Raw genomic sequence first — 15,817 nt, forward strand, 5'->3', positions numbered from 1 at the left:
TTGGAGGATAGGAATCACTCTAGTTGAGCCCCAATGTCTATTCACTGCTCCACTTACAACCAATTATCCCATTCAAGGAACAGCTGCTACATCGCCGGAGTGAATGGATCATCCACACCTGAGGTCCATCATCCTCAAAGTAAGTATAAAGGGAAGTCAGGGGGGGTTTTCCTGTCAGCATTCACTTTCCTCCCTTCCCCTGTTGGAGCTGGAGGTTATTTTGTCTTCTGGTCAAGTTTGGTTTCTTTGACTGGAATAGTTGTTCACCTTTATTTGAGCTGATGCACTGGGAGTGGTAAGTACACTTTAGGGAGATTGTTTCTATTTTTGGTCTCACTTTTTAGTGAAGAATCTAATACCCTCCCTGTACATATTTACCTAAATCTCTCCCCAGCCATTACACCTTCTATTGTTCTATGACTGCTGACTCCTTTGTGGAGACTTATGTTACTCCACCCCCCCATGGTTATGGAGTCCTCTGGATTGGGGGATCGTTATGGACATTAATTACACCATCTGGTTTGGTTGCCCTGATTGCGGCTCACACACAAGCTCCATGGGGATGATCTAGGCGCTCTGTGTCTGGAAAGGGGTGAGTTCCACTTTCCTTTTACATATTGAGCTTTCCATCTCTCCCCCCTCTTCTCTACATGCTGCAAATGTCAAAAAACAAATCTTTGGTCACAGGTATATACTTTATATGTATGTTATTATATACCCTTCTTTTGTTTTAGGAAAAACTCTTGCTGCTTTCTATTCCCTGAAGAAAGATGTATTATTGAGACATCTGAAACGCGTCGGATAAATGATCACCTATACCCTTAGCCTAGTCCTGGGGTGTGTGGTGATCCTCTAGCAGTAACAATTTTCTCTATCCTGGAATCTTTCATTTTTTTAAATAATGTTGTCACTATGAAATGTTTATGCTGTAAATTAATGTATTAAAATTTATATATTTTTATGACCTAGTTGTCACAATATTTTTTTGGTTGCCCGAAAAATCTCACCTCACTTAGAGGTATTCATCTTTTTCAACATTGCACTTGTAAAGCAGGTACTCAAAAGTGCCAAATCTCATTATAGAACAGAGATCTCCAAATTACGGCCCTCCAGTTGTTCAGAAACTACAATTCCCATCATGCCTAGTCATGTCTGTGAATGTCAGAGTTTTACAATGCCTCATGGGACGTGTAGTTCTGCAACAGCTGGAGGGCCGTAGTTTGGAGATCCCTGGCTTAGAACCTCAGTCCTTTTTTACTATGGTTCAAGCCTCCACTGGTGAGATCCATCATCACTATCTGTTATGGTGACTTTTGTAACTTGGAAAGAAAGAAAAAGGAAGTCCCAACATTTTAGGAGGTCGCCAAAATAAAAGCAGAGTAGATATTTGCCAGTGAGAATCCCTGTTATGGTGGGACAGTTGTCAAACATGGAATGTCCCCTTTGAAAGTTTTCCAATCATTTGCTGGCACAGAAGATGCAAGGAAAACTCTAATGCCCTGTACACACGATCACTTTTTGTGATGAAATAAAATTACATTTTTAAAAATGTCATTTAAAATGATCGTGTGTGGGCAAATTGTCATTTTATGTCTTCTGAAAAATGAAAAAAAAAAAATTCGAACATGCTTGAATTTTTTATGTCATTTTTTAAAATGTAATTTTTTGTGTCATAAAAAATGATCGTGTGTGGACAAAAATGACGTTTTAAACCCGCACATGCCCAGAAGCAAGTTTTGAGATGGGAGGTAAAACTACCATTCATAATGAAGCAAGCACATTCATCACGCTGTAACAGACAAAAAAGCACGAATCGTCTTTTACTAACAAGTAACCAGCTAAAAGCAGCCTCAAGGCGAATAGAACTTCCCCTTTAGAGTGCCGTCACTTTGTTCATAATTTTTCAAAAACGATGGTGTGTGGGCAACATCATTTTTAATGATGAAGTTGGAAAAATGTCATTTTTTTCATGATAAAAAATGAAATTTTTTTTCATCACAAAAAGTGATCGTGTGTACGGGGCATAAGCCTGACAAAGGTTCTAAATCTTTTTTTACCCTACCCAAAAATCCCAAAATGTTTTTTTAGTAAAGTTCTAAATTAAGTTCATGGTGCTTTGCTGCTTCCCTAATGCACCATTGGAGCTCTCCGAAAAATCCAAACTTATGGGATGGAGAGAGTGGGCACTGCTCACCTCATCACACAATGCAGTGGTTGGTCTGCTTGACCTATTGCTAGGACTGTGTCTTGCATTGTGAAGGGCATGTCTAGCCCCCAATGAAACACTATTTTTCTGCAAACTATGTACACTGAATCCTAAGGGGCTCCAGTGGTGCACTGTAAAGTTTTTGCTTCGACATTACACTCTATGAGCCAGATTCAGAGAGAGATACGACGGTGTATCTCCTGATACACCGTCGTATCTCTGACATAGGCCGGTCGTATCAATGCGTCTGATTAATAGAATCAGTTACGCATAGATATGCCTAAGATCCGACAGGTGTAATTGTGTTACACCGTCGGATCTTAACTGCAATTTAAAAATGGCCGCTGGGGGCGTTCTCGCTGATTTACGGCGAGGATATGTAAATCAGCGAGATACGCCAATTCACGAACGTACGCGGGCCCGATGCAGTCACTTTACATCGTTTACGTAAGCGTTTTCCCGGCGTATACTTACCCCTGCTTCTATGAGGCGCAGCCAATGTTAAGTATGGCCGTCGTTCCCGCGTCTAATTTTTATTTTTTACGTCGTTTGCGGCACGTTTTGTGCTGCACAGAAACCTACCTGTTCTGGGTTATTATGATTAGTAGTGTGTTAGTTGTAGCATACAGACTAATTTCTCTCAATGTTTTTGGGCCTTCTAGTATGCTTGGGATTGTCAAGTTAAGAAGACTGCATCAAATTCAGCAAATAATTTTCTAATCAAAGTGACAAACTTTTGCCTTAGATCCCTTTCACACTGAGGCGCTTTGCAGGTGCTATAATACTAAAAATAGTGCCTGCAGAGCGCCCTAAAAGAGCCACTGCTGTCTCGCCAGTGTGAAAGCCAGAGGGCGGTAAAAAAAAAGTCCTGCTAGCAGCATCTTTCGAGCGGTGAATGAGCGGTGTGTATACCGCTCCTCCACCGCTCCTGCCCATTGAAATCAATGGGCATCGTGGCTATACTGCTGGTTTTAACCCTTTCTCTGCCACTAGCGGGAGGTAAAAGTGCCCGCTAGTGGCCAAATAGCGCCGAAAAATTGACAGTAAAGCGCCGCTAAAAATAGCGGCGCTTTACCACCGACGCACCCACCGACCCAGTGTGAAAGGGGCCTAACAAAATCAGACCTAATTTTGATGCAGAAAATTATTGTGCTTTGACATCGTATCCACTTTGCAGCAACCAGATCTTCTACTTTCTTAAATAAATTGGCCAACTGAGGTTTTCTCACCGAGCTGCTACCCTTGCATTTATGGTTTGAGTCACATTTTTGAGCCTGCTGGAAACTGACGTGCATCCAATAAGTCTATATATTGCAGCTCAGGAGTGGCCATTTGAATACAAAGACTACGAATTTGAGGATCAAGGTCTTTCCTTACGGCCCAGCCTAGTATTTTCGCCTGCCCATTTTGATACGGCTTAAATGCGTCTTCCTTAATGTCCTCTGCCCTTACTGGCTCCAAATTCTGAAGACAGAGCTCAGCTAACTGTTGTCTCCTTTCTCTCAATCTCATAACCTCATTATCCATCTTTTCTTTGCCAAATCGCTCCACCTTGTCCCAGAAGGTTTGGTTAAAATACTCATAGAGGTACCAGTCTAGAGTATTCCATGCCCGAAGCTTTTTTACTTCCTCTGGTTCCAGTGGTCTGGAAGACCCACGAATGTTGAGTTTAAAGGTGACCACGTCATCCAGATCCCAGCATAGCTCCTCTTTGAGAAGAACCATTGATTCATCAAAATGTTCTGTAAGTAGAACCAATTTAAATGTCTCCTCCACTGTCTGTGCTCTAGCTCTTGCCAGAGTCACTGTAAAAGGAGCATTATGATCAAACCCCAAGTCAAACGATAAGAGGTTGCGAGCATAGTGGTCGGATTGCTCTTTTTCTTGGTAGTAATATGATGGATTGGAAATAAAAGCTGTGAGATTGGGTGCCTTCTTGAAGGCTGAAGATGCAAAACGAAAGTAGATGAAAGAAGACTCTGCCATGGTTGCTGGATCCCGGAGGATCGTGAAGTAGAAGGAGTCTGCAGGCATAACCTTCCGAACCTGCAAAATAAAGAAAACAATTTTTATATTTAGTTTGTGAAGGTTCTCATTTATCGAGGGCATGGCAAAGCTAGTAGTAGTTATTCAACATTAACATTTAGGGGTGCAACGGATCAAAAAACTCACGGTTCAGATCGTTCCTCGGATCAGGAGTCACGGATCGGATCATTTTTCGGATCGGCAAAAAAAAAATTCTCCCCCACTGTAATATACACATCCCCCCCCCCAGTGTAATATACACATCTCCCCCCACTGTTCACCCCCCCACTATAGTACCCCCTTGGTGCAGACTCCCCCCTCCTCTCAGGGCAAGAGACCCCCCCTCCTCTCAGGGCAAGAGACCCCCCCTCCTCTCAGGGCAAGAGACCCCCCCTCCTCTCAGGGCAAGAGAACCCCCCTCCTCCTCCTCCTCTCAGGGCAAGAGACCCCCCCTCCTCCTCCTCTCAGGGCAAGAGACCCCCCCTCCTCCTCCTCTCAGGGCAAGAGACCCCCCCTCCTCCTCTCAGGGCAAGAGACCCCCCCTCCTCTCAGGGCAAGAGACCCCCCCTCCTCTCAGGGCAAGAGAACCCCCCCTCCTCTCAGGGCAAGAGACCCCCCCTCCTCCTCCTCTCAGGGCAAGAGACCCCCCCTCCTCCTCTCAGGGCAAGAGACCCCCCCTCCTCTCAGGGCAAGAGACCCCCCCTCGGGCAGTACAGGCACTCCCAGCGTGTGTCCCACGTGTGCGGGCTCCTCCTCTGTGGGTGTAAACAGAGGAGGGCCGCCGCCGGGTGTACCAAGATGGCAGCGGCTCCGGAGCTAGGCCGAAGCCACGGCCTTTCCTAATGTTATTCCTGCGGCTCCGGAGCTAGGCCGAAGCCGCGGCATTTCCTAGCGTTATGGCCGCGGCTCCGAAGGTAGGCCGAAGCCGCGGCCATAACGTTAGGAAAGGCCGCGGTTTCGGCCTATCTTCGGAGCCACGGCCATAACATTAGGAAAGGCAATCCGCGGATCACAGTGTGTTCCGATCCGAAGAGGGTGACAACTGTGATCCGTTGCACCCCTATTAACATTATGCTTTATGACTTATTCAAGCAATTTCACTTCGACCTATTCAAGCAGTTTCTCCAGAAGTGAAGAAGCTGCTCGGATAAGCTGTGAAACGCCTTCAACAATACAGAACAAGTTCAGTTGTAACGTGACTATCTACTACTAGCTAAAACTTGTCTGAGACCGCGTACACACGGTCCGTCCATCCGATGAGAACGGTCGGAAGGACCGTTGTCATCGGTTAGCCGATGAAGCTGACTGATGGTCGGATGTGCCTACACACCATAGGTTAAAAAAACGATCGTGTCAGAACGCGGTGACGTAAAACACAACAACGTGCTGAAAAAAACGAAGTTCAATGCTTCCAAGCATGCGTCGACTCGACTCCGAGCACGTGTGGACCTTTAACTGATGCTTTTGCATACTAACCATCGATTTTGACCGATCGGTTAGGCGTCCATCGGTTCAATTTTAAAGCAAGTTCTAAATTTTTTGACCGAAGTATAACTGACCGATGGGGCCCGTACACGATCGGTTTTGACCGACCGTGTGTATGCAGCCTGAGAGTTGTTGAAGATCAGTTCCAGTCAACAAGTGAAACTAGTTACCGAGCTACTAATACAACTATACTTAAAGCTCCAAAGGGCAAAAAATTATTGCTTATCATCATTATTTACGTCACTTCCAGTGCGTGTTTGAGGCTGCAGCGTCACTTCCGGTATTTCCCGGACCTTGAGTTCGTCACATCCGGCGCGACTCAGGCATGTGAGTAGACGAACATGTAGCGTCCTCACCTCCCATGTGTTTGGCGCCAAACAGGCACTCTATAAGGAGGGGGAGGGGGATAAACCTACCTGCAAAAGTCCTTCATTGTGGGCCCAGTGCTAGGAGGGGGAGGAACACATTGTGGAAGCTCTGTAAATTGTCTGGGCATTCTATTATACTGATATCTCTCCTAAACAAATCTGTGATTGGAATTTTTGTCTCTGGCTTCTAGGGTTATGGTTTGACTTTTTGGAGTACCAGAGAACGATCCATCTCATTCCTCCTTTCTATCCTTTTGGTATCTCTATTATCTCGGAATAGAAGTGATGGGAAGTATTTCTGAGAATTTTGAACATACATAAACCCAGTCCCTTGATCACAGGTATATTTCATTCTTGTGCTGTTCTACCTGTGATAGGATAAATTTAACCCTTGTGATGTGCCTATTGATTGGTTCCGATCTCTATAACCTAAGTGGACCATTAAGCGGTTCTGTGTGTATCTAGATACATCCCCCTCTATATTTGCACTAGATGATCCATTCCAGTTCATCCCCATGACTCTGCGTCCTCAAGTATAATAAAAAACTTTTTACTAACTACTATTGAACATACAGGCAATTCTTCAATTTTGAATTTAACTTTCCACTGTGTTCTCAACCAATCCAGGAAAATGATAATACAATTTGTGTATGTTTATATATTTGCAATGTTTTGTTTATTATGTTCTTTGTCATGTTTTTCTAAAAGATTTTTTCTATCTTTAGTGTTTATAATGCCTGATAAATTAATTCTCCTGAGGAAGCTGCTATTCGTGGCGAAACACGTGGAGAACTATTCAGCTTGCACTTTGCAACCGTACTGTATGATGAGATTTATATATTTGAACTATGTTTTAAATTTTCAATAAAAAAAATATTAATAATTTTGTTGTAACTTGCACCAGTAAAATCCCAATAATTCCCTACTCCTGTATTAATCTACTTTAAGCTTGTTTGGCTGTACTTCTTCTATGGGTCACAGCAGTGCAATTAGTTTTGCACTCCTGTGACCCGTATTCAGCAGAGAGCGGACGTCACCAGGCACCGCGTCATCCCAACAATGGAAGTCTGGATCCGCCAGGTGCCTGGACCGACACCCATCTCAGCCTCTCAGCGAGTCCCTGAGAGCCTAAGATGGCCCGCTCAGCACCCTCCACAGCTCAACGCTCCAATGAGAGAGGAGGTAGATGAGCAGAGAGCTGCTGACTGACAATTTTGCTTAAGCAGTACACTGAAAAATCTGCATTTTGAATTGAATTCCTACTTAAACATAACAGTGAACTTTCTGTTGAGACTGTTCTTAGGCACTCCTGTTCTACTGTAGTCTGGATATCTGCAGTATGAAATTATATGAGTCACCTCTGCCTCTGACTGCTAGTCTCATGGAATTTGAAAAGAGATTTTTACTACTAGATTTTTACTACTATTGACTAGGGATGGGTGAATGGTTCAGCCTCATCATGAGTTTGGGCCGAACATTGACTGTTTGCACATTTGCTGAACAACCTAATCATCAGGGCATTCGACCATTTGTTTGGCCCGCCAAAGGACCACAATGCACTGAGTTGCCACACAGTGCATTGAAAGCCCTGATTGGCTCCAATCAGGGCACAGAGCACTGTCAGAGCCATGATTGGACACTGTCATGATGACTCTATCTATTGTCAGTGTGAGTGTAGTGACCGTTTAAGACAGTATATTTCATTGCGTTACTGCAAGTTTAACACCGTATATTTGAGTGGGTTACGTGCCATTTAATACAGTACATTTCGGTGCGTTACTGCACTCTTAACAATAATTACAAAATTACACCGTTGTGCAACTTTCAGTGACAGTTCATACATTTCCAGTGACTTCAGTGACCACCACCTCTAGCTGAAATGCCTGCTCACCTCCAAAAGTTGACCCCACTACAGAGTCACACACGACTGTGATTGTGTCTCTCAGGATGCCTTGAGAAAACAACTCCTCCTACTGGTGTTCCTGGAAAAGACACACCTCCGCCCCGGGTTCTCACTATGTAGAATCCACTGCAGAGTCACACACGCTTGGCATAATATCTCTCAGGATTTTTCAGGAACACGAATCCTCATCACAGTGCACCTAGACAGCTTAATCCTCCTCCCGGGATCTCATTTAGTCAGGTGTGGCCATATAAAACAAAGGCAAACCATAGTGCTCTTTGCTAATAACATTTATTAAAACTATAACTCAGGGATAAAATACTCACATACAAATGTGAAAAACATGCACATCATCAATAATGATATTGACCTCATTAGAGAGCGTAACGCATTCAGGTGTGATGTGCCACCATTCAGGACGTTTTCTCAGTTAACATAATTATTGATGATATGCATGTTTTTCACATTTGTATGTAAGTACTTTATCCCTAAGTTATAATTTTAATAAATGTTATTAGCAGAGAGCATTATGGTTTGCCATTGTTTCATATGGCCACACATGACTGAATGAGATCCCAGGAGGTGGTCTAAAGCAGTCTATGTGCACTGTGATGAGGATTCGTGTTCCTTAGAGATATTACACCAAGCGTGTGTGACTCTGCAGTGGGGTCTACACAGTGAAAACCCAGGAACTTGTCCAGGAACTCCAGGAGGAGTTGTTTTCCCAAGGTATCCTAAGAGACACAATCACAGGCATGTGTGACTGTATAGTGGGGTCAACTTTTGGAGGAGAGCAGGCATTCCAGCTAGAGGTGGTGGTCACTGAAGTCACTGGAAATGTATGAACTGTCACTGAAAGTTGCACAAGTACCCCCTAAGCATTCAAGGGTCCATTCAATGAGTCAGGCTAAAAGGTGCCATGCAGTGCTTCAACTGATGTGTCTAGGGGACAGAAACCACACCGGATTAGAGATTCTTGCAGCTGTGTAGGGACAAGCCAAGAGGTGGTTCACGCAACACCAGCTGGAGCCAGGAATAGTGGTGTGTGGTAATGGCACAAATCTCCTGTCTGTCCTTAGACAGGGAAAGTTGATACATGTGCCATGCTTAGCACATGTCCTGGATTTGGTGGTGCAGCCTTTCCTAAATAAGTACCCAGGGTTGGAAGATCTGCTAAAGCATGCCAGAAGAGTCTGTAGCCATTTCAGCTGCAATTCCACCTGCCTGTAAGCCGCTTGATTTGTGACATGCCCAAGTTGCTGCACATGCAGCAGAGGGCCGTCAACGAGTACCTGTTTGAGTAAGGCACAACGACAGGCTCAGGCCAGCTCAGCTTTTTTCCCCATGGCAATGGCTGCTCATAAAGGATGCATACACTGTACTGTCACCATTTGAGGAGGCCACAAGAATGGTGAGCCGTGAAAATGCAGGCATCAGTAACACAATCCCTGGTGTGTTCCTGCTGGAGCAGACTCTGCGTGGCATTATGGACAGGGCACTTGAGGCAGAGCAGCGGGAGGAAGAGGAGGATTTTCCTCTCAAGGCCCACTTTATGCAGACACTATTGTTCCTATGCCACATAACACACAAGAAGAGAGGGAGGAAGAGCAGGATTCTGGCAGTTTTGGAGGCATTGAAGTGGAGGAAGACCCTGAGGAGTCTGCTTATCATGCCTCTGCAAATTTGCGGTGCATGGGCTCCCACATGCTTCAAAGCCTGCAAAGGACCCAAGAATACGTGCCATAAAGTTGAAGTATCACTAATGGTTGGCAACCCTCCTTGACCACTGTTATGAGGGGAAAGTCTCAGAACTCATCCCGTTCCCACAGAGAGTGCAGAAAATTACATCTCCTAAGGACACCTTAATTAGAGTTTATCTAATGCTTTTCCTGACTCTGGTAGGTTACAGTGTCGTGAAAAATGTAGTTTTGAGGCTTCTGTTGGTCAAGAGAGGAGCAGTGGAGAAAGTGCCCGCCTAAGTGATGCATTTCACAATTTTTTTTGTCCTCGCTCACCAGGGCTGTCAACTTTCACATCCCATCGGCCACATCTGCATCACACAGTGGATGATTATCTAGGGGCGAAAACAGAGATGGAGCTTTCCAGTCAATGATCTACTGGCTTTCTGGGTCATGAAAATAGATCACTGGCCATAACTTGCCCAGTATGCAATTGAGCTGCTGGGCTGCCCTGCATCCAGCATGCTTTCCAAATGAGCATTCAGTGCTGTTGGAGGTTTTGTTACTGATAATAAAGCGCGTCTGTCCACAGACTCGGTGGACCATCTGACATTTATCAAAATGAATCAGTCCTGGATTACCAGCAGCTGTGAAGCTGATATTGCTGAGTAAGGGTTTTTGGGATGTGGAATCTCTGCAGGACTTCTAGGCTGCCTAGCATTATGGGTGTTGATTTAGGCTATTTCAGCTGGAAGATTTGTTTTGGTGTAGGTGTCATGGGCACAATTAACACCCAAAAGAAAGACCAATTTTTCGCACCTGTTTGACAGGGTGTATATCATTTACATTTTTGAGACAGCAAGCCAATTCTTGTTTTCATCAAGAGCACCTCTATAGGGTTACGGTGTGAAGGCGCCCATGACACCCAAAGACCAATATTTCCTGTTTGACAAGTGCATATCATTGCAACTTTTAACAGCAAGGCCAATTCTTGCTTTCATCAAGAGCACCTTTATAGGGTTACGGTGTGAAGGCACCAACGACACCCAAAGACCAATTTTTCCGCCCCTGTTTGACAGGTGCAAATAATTGCAATTTTTAACAGCAAGGCCAATTCTTGCTTTCATCAAAAGTTCCCCATTAGGGTTTCGGTGTGAAGGCGCCACCAATACACAAAGACTAATTTTTCCACACCTGTTACTTCTATCCAAAATCTGTGGAAGAGACACCAGAACTTATCCAAATAATCTATAATCTTGTTCCCAGTGCACTATATTGTGGCCTCATCATATAGACTAGCTCTGCAAGCCACTGCTTACAAAATAAAGAAACCTTGCAGGGAAAATTTTCATTTTTTTTTGGCTTTATAAATGCAATTATGTCTGCAGCAGCTTCTATACACAGTACAGATGTGCCACTTTACAAGTAGACTAAGGGGATGCCCACAGGCACTATATTGAAAGGAATTTTTAATTTTTATGCTTTGACTTTAAGCATCAATGAATCACTGCTCATTTAAAAATTACGTTTTTTTACAAACTTTTTTTTATTGATAGATGTCCTCCAGGGCAGTACCCGGAGCCCCATAACCATTGTACGCTAATATACCTGCATATAAGCCTTCACAATGGGCACTTTTGATTTTTCACGTTCGGGTCCTGTAGACTTCAGTGAGGTTTGTTATTCGGTTCCGAATTTTCGCAGTGTTCGAAAGTTCTGGTGCGCACTGAACTGGAGGTCGTTCGGCCCATCCCTACTATTGAACTCCAGTGCAAAGTTCTACCTGCTTTCAATTTATGGATTTGTGTATTCTGCAACTCCCCTGCTGTCTATTGATCATTGGCTCACCAGTCATCAGAACACCAGTCATAATGAGGGCAGCTCTGACATAAGAAAGAAGAGTCCTGCCTCTATCAGGATGGTTGCCAGTTGCCACCACACAGGCAAAAAAAGATAACAAGACAAATCATGGTAAATTGGCAATGGGGATAAAAATCAGCTGCAAGAAAACCACAGGCAATACTAGTAACTAGTCCTTCAGTTGCATTTTTTGGGGCACACCTTCCACATTATGTCCTCTTTAAAGTAGTTGTAAAGCCATACGTTTTTTTCACCTTAATGCATTCTATGGGGCCCCAACAGTCCATACCAGACATAAAGGGTCTGGTATGGATTTTAAGGGGAAACCCATACCAATTTTTTTAAAAAAACAGCATGGGGTCTTCCCCAAAATCCATACCAGACCCTTATCCGAGCATGTAACCCGGCAGGTCAGGAAAGGGGAGGGGACTAGCGCCCCTCTTCTGAACCATACCAGGCCACATGCCCTCAACATGGGGATCTCGCCTCCCTCCATGTGTGAACGGGTATCGCCATTCACCAAAAAAGTGTCAAAAAGTAATAACCACAAAAAAATCGTTTTTGACAAGTCCTTTATTAAAAAATGAAAAAATTGTGTCCCTCGATGTAATTCCATCGTCAATCACGACGCCCGTCGGACCTGAAAAAATAAAAATGCTCTCGCCTCCTGGGAGGCCTCCCACCATGTGCCCGCTCTGCGCACCACCACTTCTGACGTCATGTGACATCACGTGATATCAGAAGGGACGGTTCCACCTGTGCCTGTATAGGAAATGTCAAAGTGCAGAGCGGGCATACGGCCCTCCCAGGAGGTGATAGCCCCCCTGCCCCAAAGCACTCACCCCGCCCTCATGTTGAGGGCATGTGGCCTGGTATGGTTCAGGAGGGGTCCTCGCTCGTTCCCCTCCCCTTTCCTGACCTGGGGGGCACAATGCCATTTTTTTCTTTATTTTGTCTATACCTGGGTGCCGGCAATTATAACCGTGAGTCATTTTAAATGGGATTTGACTTTTTTTTTTCTTTAGAAATTACAATGGCAGTACCCAGACCTCCATACCCCTTTTATGGCCAATTCCTTGCATATAAGCCTTCAAAATTAGCACTTTTGATTTTTCTTGTTCAGGTCCCATAGACTTTAATGGGGTTCGCCATTCCGGTTAGAACATTTCCTCTGTTTGGGAGTTCTGCTGCAAACCAAACATTGGGGTGTTCAGCCCATCCCTAATTTTACCAGAATTGGGTCACCAATAAAGAAAAACGAAGTCCTGTGTATTAATTGGCTCCAGTTTCAAAGAAACAGCTTCAGGTCAAAATAATTCAAAATTACGATGGGGATGTGCGATTATGCTCCATAACTTTTCTGCAAAATGTGATATAGCAATTAGAATGGTGCCACACCAATCATTATAAATGTATCTTTTTATTGATACCAATAACATACCTTTCCATTCATTTATTGGTTTGCATGTAACATTTTTTTTGTTTACAAATTTTTATTTGAGAGAAAAAAAATTGTGGTACAAAAATTGGACAATATACAGTATAAAGAGAAATGTATGCATCATGTCCAAATGTAAATGAATAAAATAGAAGTCCCACATAGGTTATTTCGAGAATTCTGGTACAAAAGGGAAAAAGTTAATATATCAAAGGGCTACAATATAGTAATCAAAAGATAGTTTTAGTAACGCATAGTTGATATATAAAATTACGGAGGAATAATCTGTGCTTAGTGGTCAATCAAATTGAATAAAACATCACCGTGAATAAACCAAGGATCCCATTTAAAAAAAAAGATGTATTTGAGATCCTGAAATCGATAAGGCCAGCTTTTCCAATTGTTTCCAGATTCTGGAAGTATGTTTACATTCCCAGAATACATGAGAGAGAGCCTATTGCGTGCCACCCCTAAAGCACGGGTGTCAAACACAAGGCCCACGGGCCGAATCCGGCCCTCCAGGACATTTTATGTGGCCCTCGCACCTCTCTCCTGCAGCTGCAGGAGAGCTCCAGCCCTCCTCTGGTCCTCCCGACCTTTATGCCGCATACACACGACCGTTTTTCGGGTTCTAAAAAATGAAGTTTTTAAGGGTCAAGAAAAAACAACGTTTTTTTCAACCCGACCATTAAAACGGCCTTGCCTACACACGATCGTGAAAAAAAAAAATGCTCTAGCAAAGCGCGGTGATGTACAACACGTACGACGGCACTATAAAAGGGAAGTTCCATGCGGATGGCGCCACCCTTGGGGCTGCTTTAGCTAATTTTGTGTTGGTAAAAGACGATTCACGCTTTTCTGTCTGTTACAGCGTGATGAATGTGCTTACTCCATTACGAACGGTAATGATAATTTCATGCTGTGTAAATCACGCAAAATTCTTTGTTATAGGTATTGTCAGGCCTGGTACACACGATAGGATTTATCCGCGGATACGTTCCGCTGGACCGTATCCGCGGATAAATCCTCTGCGGATTTTAATACGATGGAGTGTACACACCATCGGATTGAAATCCGCGCCGAATTCCCATCTCGGTGACGTGTCGCGCCGTCGCCGCGATGATGACGCGGCGACGTGCGCGACGCTGTCATATAAGGATATCCACGCATGCGTCGAATCATTACGACGCATGCGAGGAATGGGTTCGGACGGATCGATCCGGTGAGTCTGTACAGACCACCAGATCGATCCGCTGGTTCCCATTCCAGCGGATAGATTTGTAAGCATGTCTACAAATTTTTATCTGCTGGAATTCGGAAATATCCGCGGATAAATATCCGCTGGAACGTACACACCAGGGGATCTTCCGCTGAAACCGATCCGCTGAGATTTTTCAACGGATGGATCCTCTCGTGTGTATGGGGCCTCAGTGTTTCCATATCATATTTATACTGTTCAAATATTCACTGTGTTAGTTTTCAATAGGAGTACTGTAATTTCTCAGGTTGCCAGTAAAAACTCTGCTCCGCCAGTAAAATGTCCTTGTTTTGTCAGTACAAAATGCTGTGGGAGGTTGGCAACCCTGTAAGGTGGTAATGTTGTTGTTTACTCACTTCAGCCCCAGAAGAATTTACCCCCTTCCTGACCAGATTTTTTTTTGCGATACGATACTGCGTCGATTTAGCTGACAATAACGCAGTTGTGCGACACTGTACCCAAACAAAATTTACGTCCTTTTTTTCCCACAAATAGAGCTTTCTTTTGGTGGTATTTGATCACCTCTACGGTTTATTTTTTTTGCGCTATAAACAAAAAAAGAGCGCCAATTTTGAAAAAAAAGCAATATTTTTTACTTTTTGCTATAATAAATATCCCCAAAAAAATATATAAAACAATTTTTTTTCCCTCAGTTTAGGCCGATATGTATTCTTCTACATATTTTTGGTAAAAAAATCGCAATAAGTATATATTGATCGGTTTGCGCAAACGTTATAGCATCTAGAAAATAGGGGATTTTAATTATTATTATAGTTTTTTTTTTACTAGTAATGGCGGCGATCTGCGATTTTTAATTAGGACTGGGACATTATGGCAGACACATCGGACACTTTTGATGCTATTTTGGAACCATTGTAATTTTTACAGCGATCAGTGCTATAAAAATGCATTGATTACTGTATAAATGACACTGGCAGGGAAGGGGTTAAACACTAGGGGGCGATCAAGGGTTTAAGTGTGTCCTAGGGAGTGATTCTAACTGTAGGGGTGGATTGTCTCACTAGAACATGACAGAGATCAGTGCTCCCGGTGACAGGGAGCAGTATATTCCCTGAATTATTTTAATTGTCAATTTGTAAATTAAGGTAATAGAAGCTTGTTTCAATGCAAGGTTGCTTCACAAACGAGATACAACCAGGGTTTGGGAACAGTCCCACTGCATCAACAATCAACCACAGAGCCTGCTGGATATAACACAAAATACTTCATATAACATTTTCATGCTCCCTCCACACCATTGGCACTGCGAAGGGCAGTGGACTTTTTCTTCTTTGACGCTGATAAGTTACAGATGTAATGCAACAATAACGAGGGGCCCAACTCTTGCCCTGATCCCCTATTTTGCATCACAAATATAGGTGGTATGTTTTTTGTTTGTTTTTTACCACTGCCGTCATACTGCACTTTTGAGGTGCAAATGTAACCTCGCCACAAATGTAGCAGAAGTTATCTGCGATGTTTACACAGTTTCAAGGCATCTTGGCTTCTAAGGGAAAAGATCCTTGGAAACATTCGGCAAATGAAACTTTCACAAGCCACCAGATATAACTGTATAGCCCTGTACACACGACCGG

At 43.7% G+C, this 15,817-nt stretch overlaps 1 protein-coding gene across 2 annotated transcripts in view; it reads right to left on the minus strand.

Moving 5' to 3' along the window:
• Window positions 1–3,294: 3,294 nt before the first annotated feature.
• LOC120933505 (galactose-3-O-sulfotransferase 4-like) overlaps window positions 3,295–15,817 on the minus strand; it is a 47,692-nt gene continuing 35,169 nt past the window's right edge. For both annotated transcript variants that reach the window (XM_040346744.1, XM_040346745.1), the window contains exon 4: window positions 3,295–4,252. In XM_040346744.1, the coding sequence (XP_040202678.1) occupies window positions 3,467–4,252 (786 nt within the window). In that variant the 3' untranslated portion in view covers window positions 3,295–3,466. The remainder of the gene's footprint in view (window positions 4,253–15,817) is intronic.

This window comes from Rana temporaria, chromosome 3, assembly GCF_905171775.1.
Source record: "Rana temporaria chromosome 3, aRanTem1.1, whole genome shotgun sequence".
In the NCBI taxonomy this organism is placed as follows: domain Eukaryota; kingdom Metazoa; phylum Chordata; class Amphibia; order Anura; family Ranidae; genus Rana; species Rana temporaria.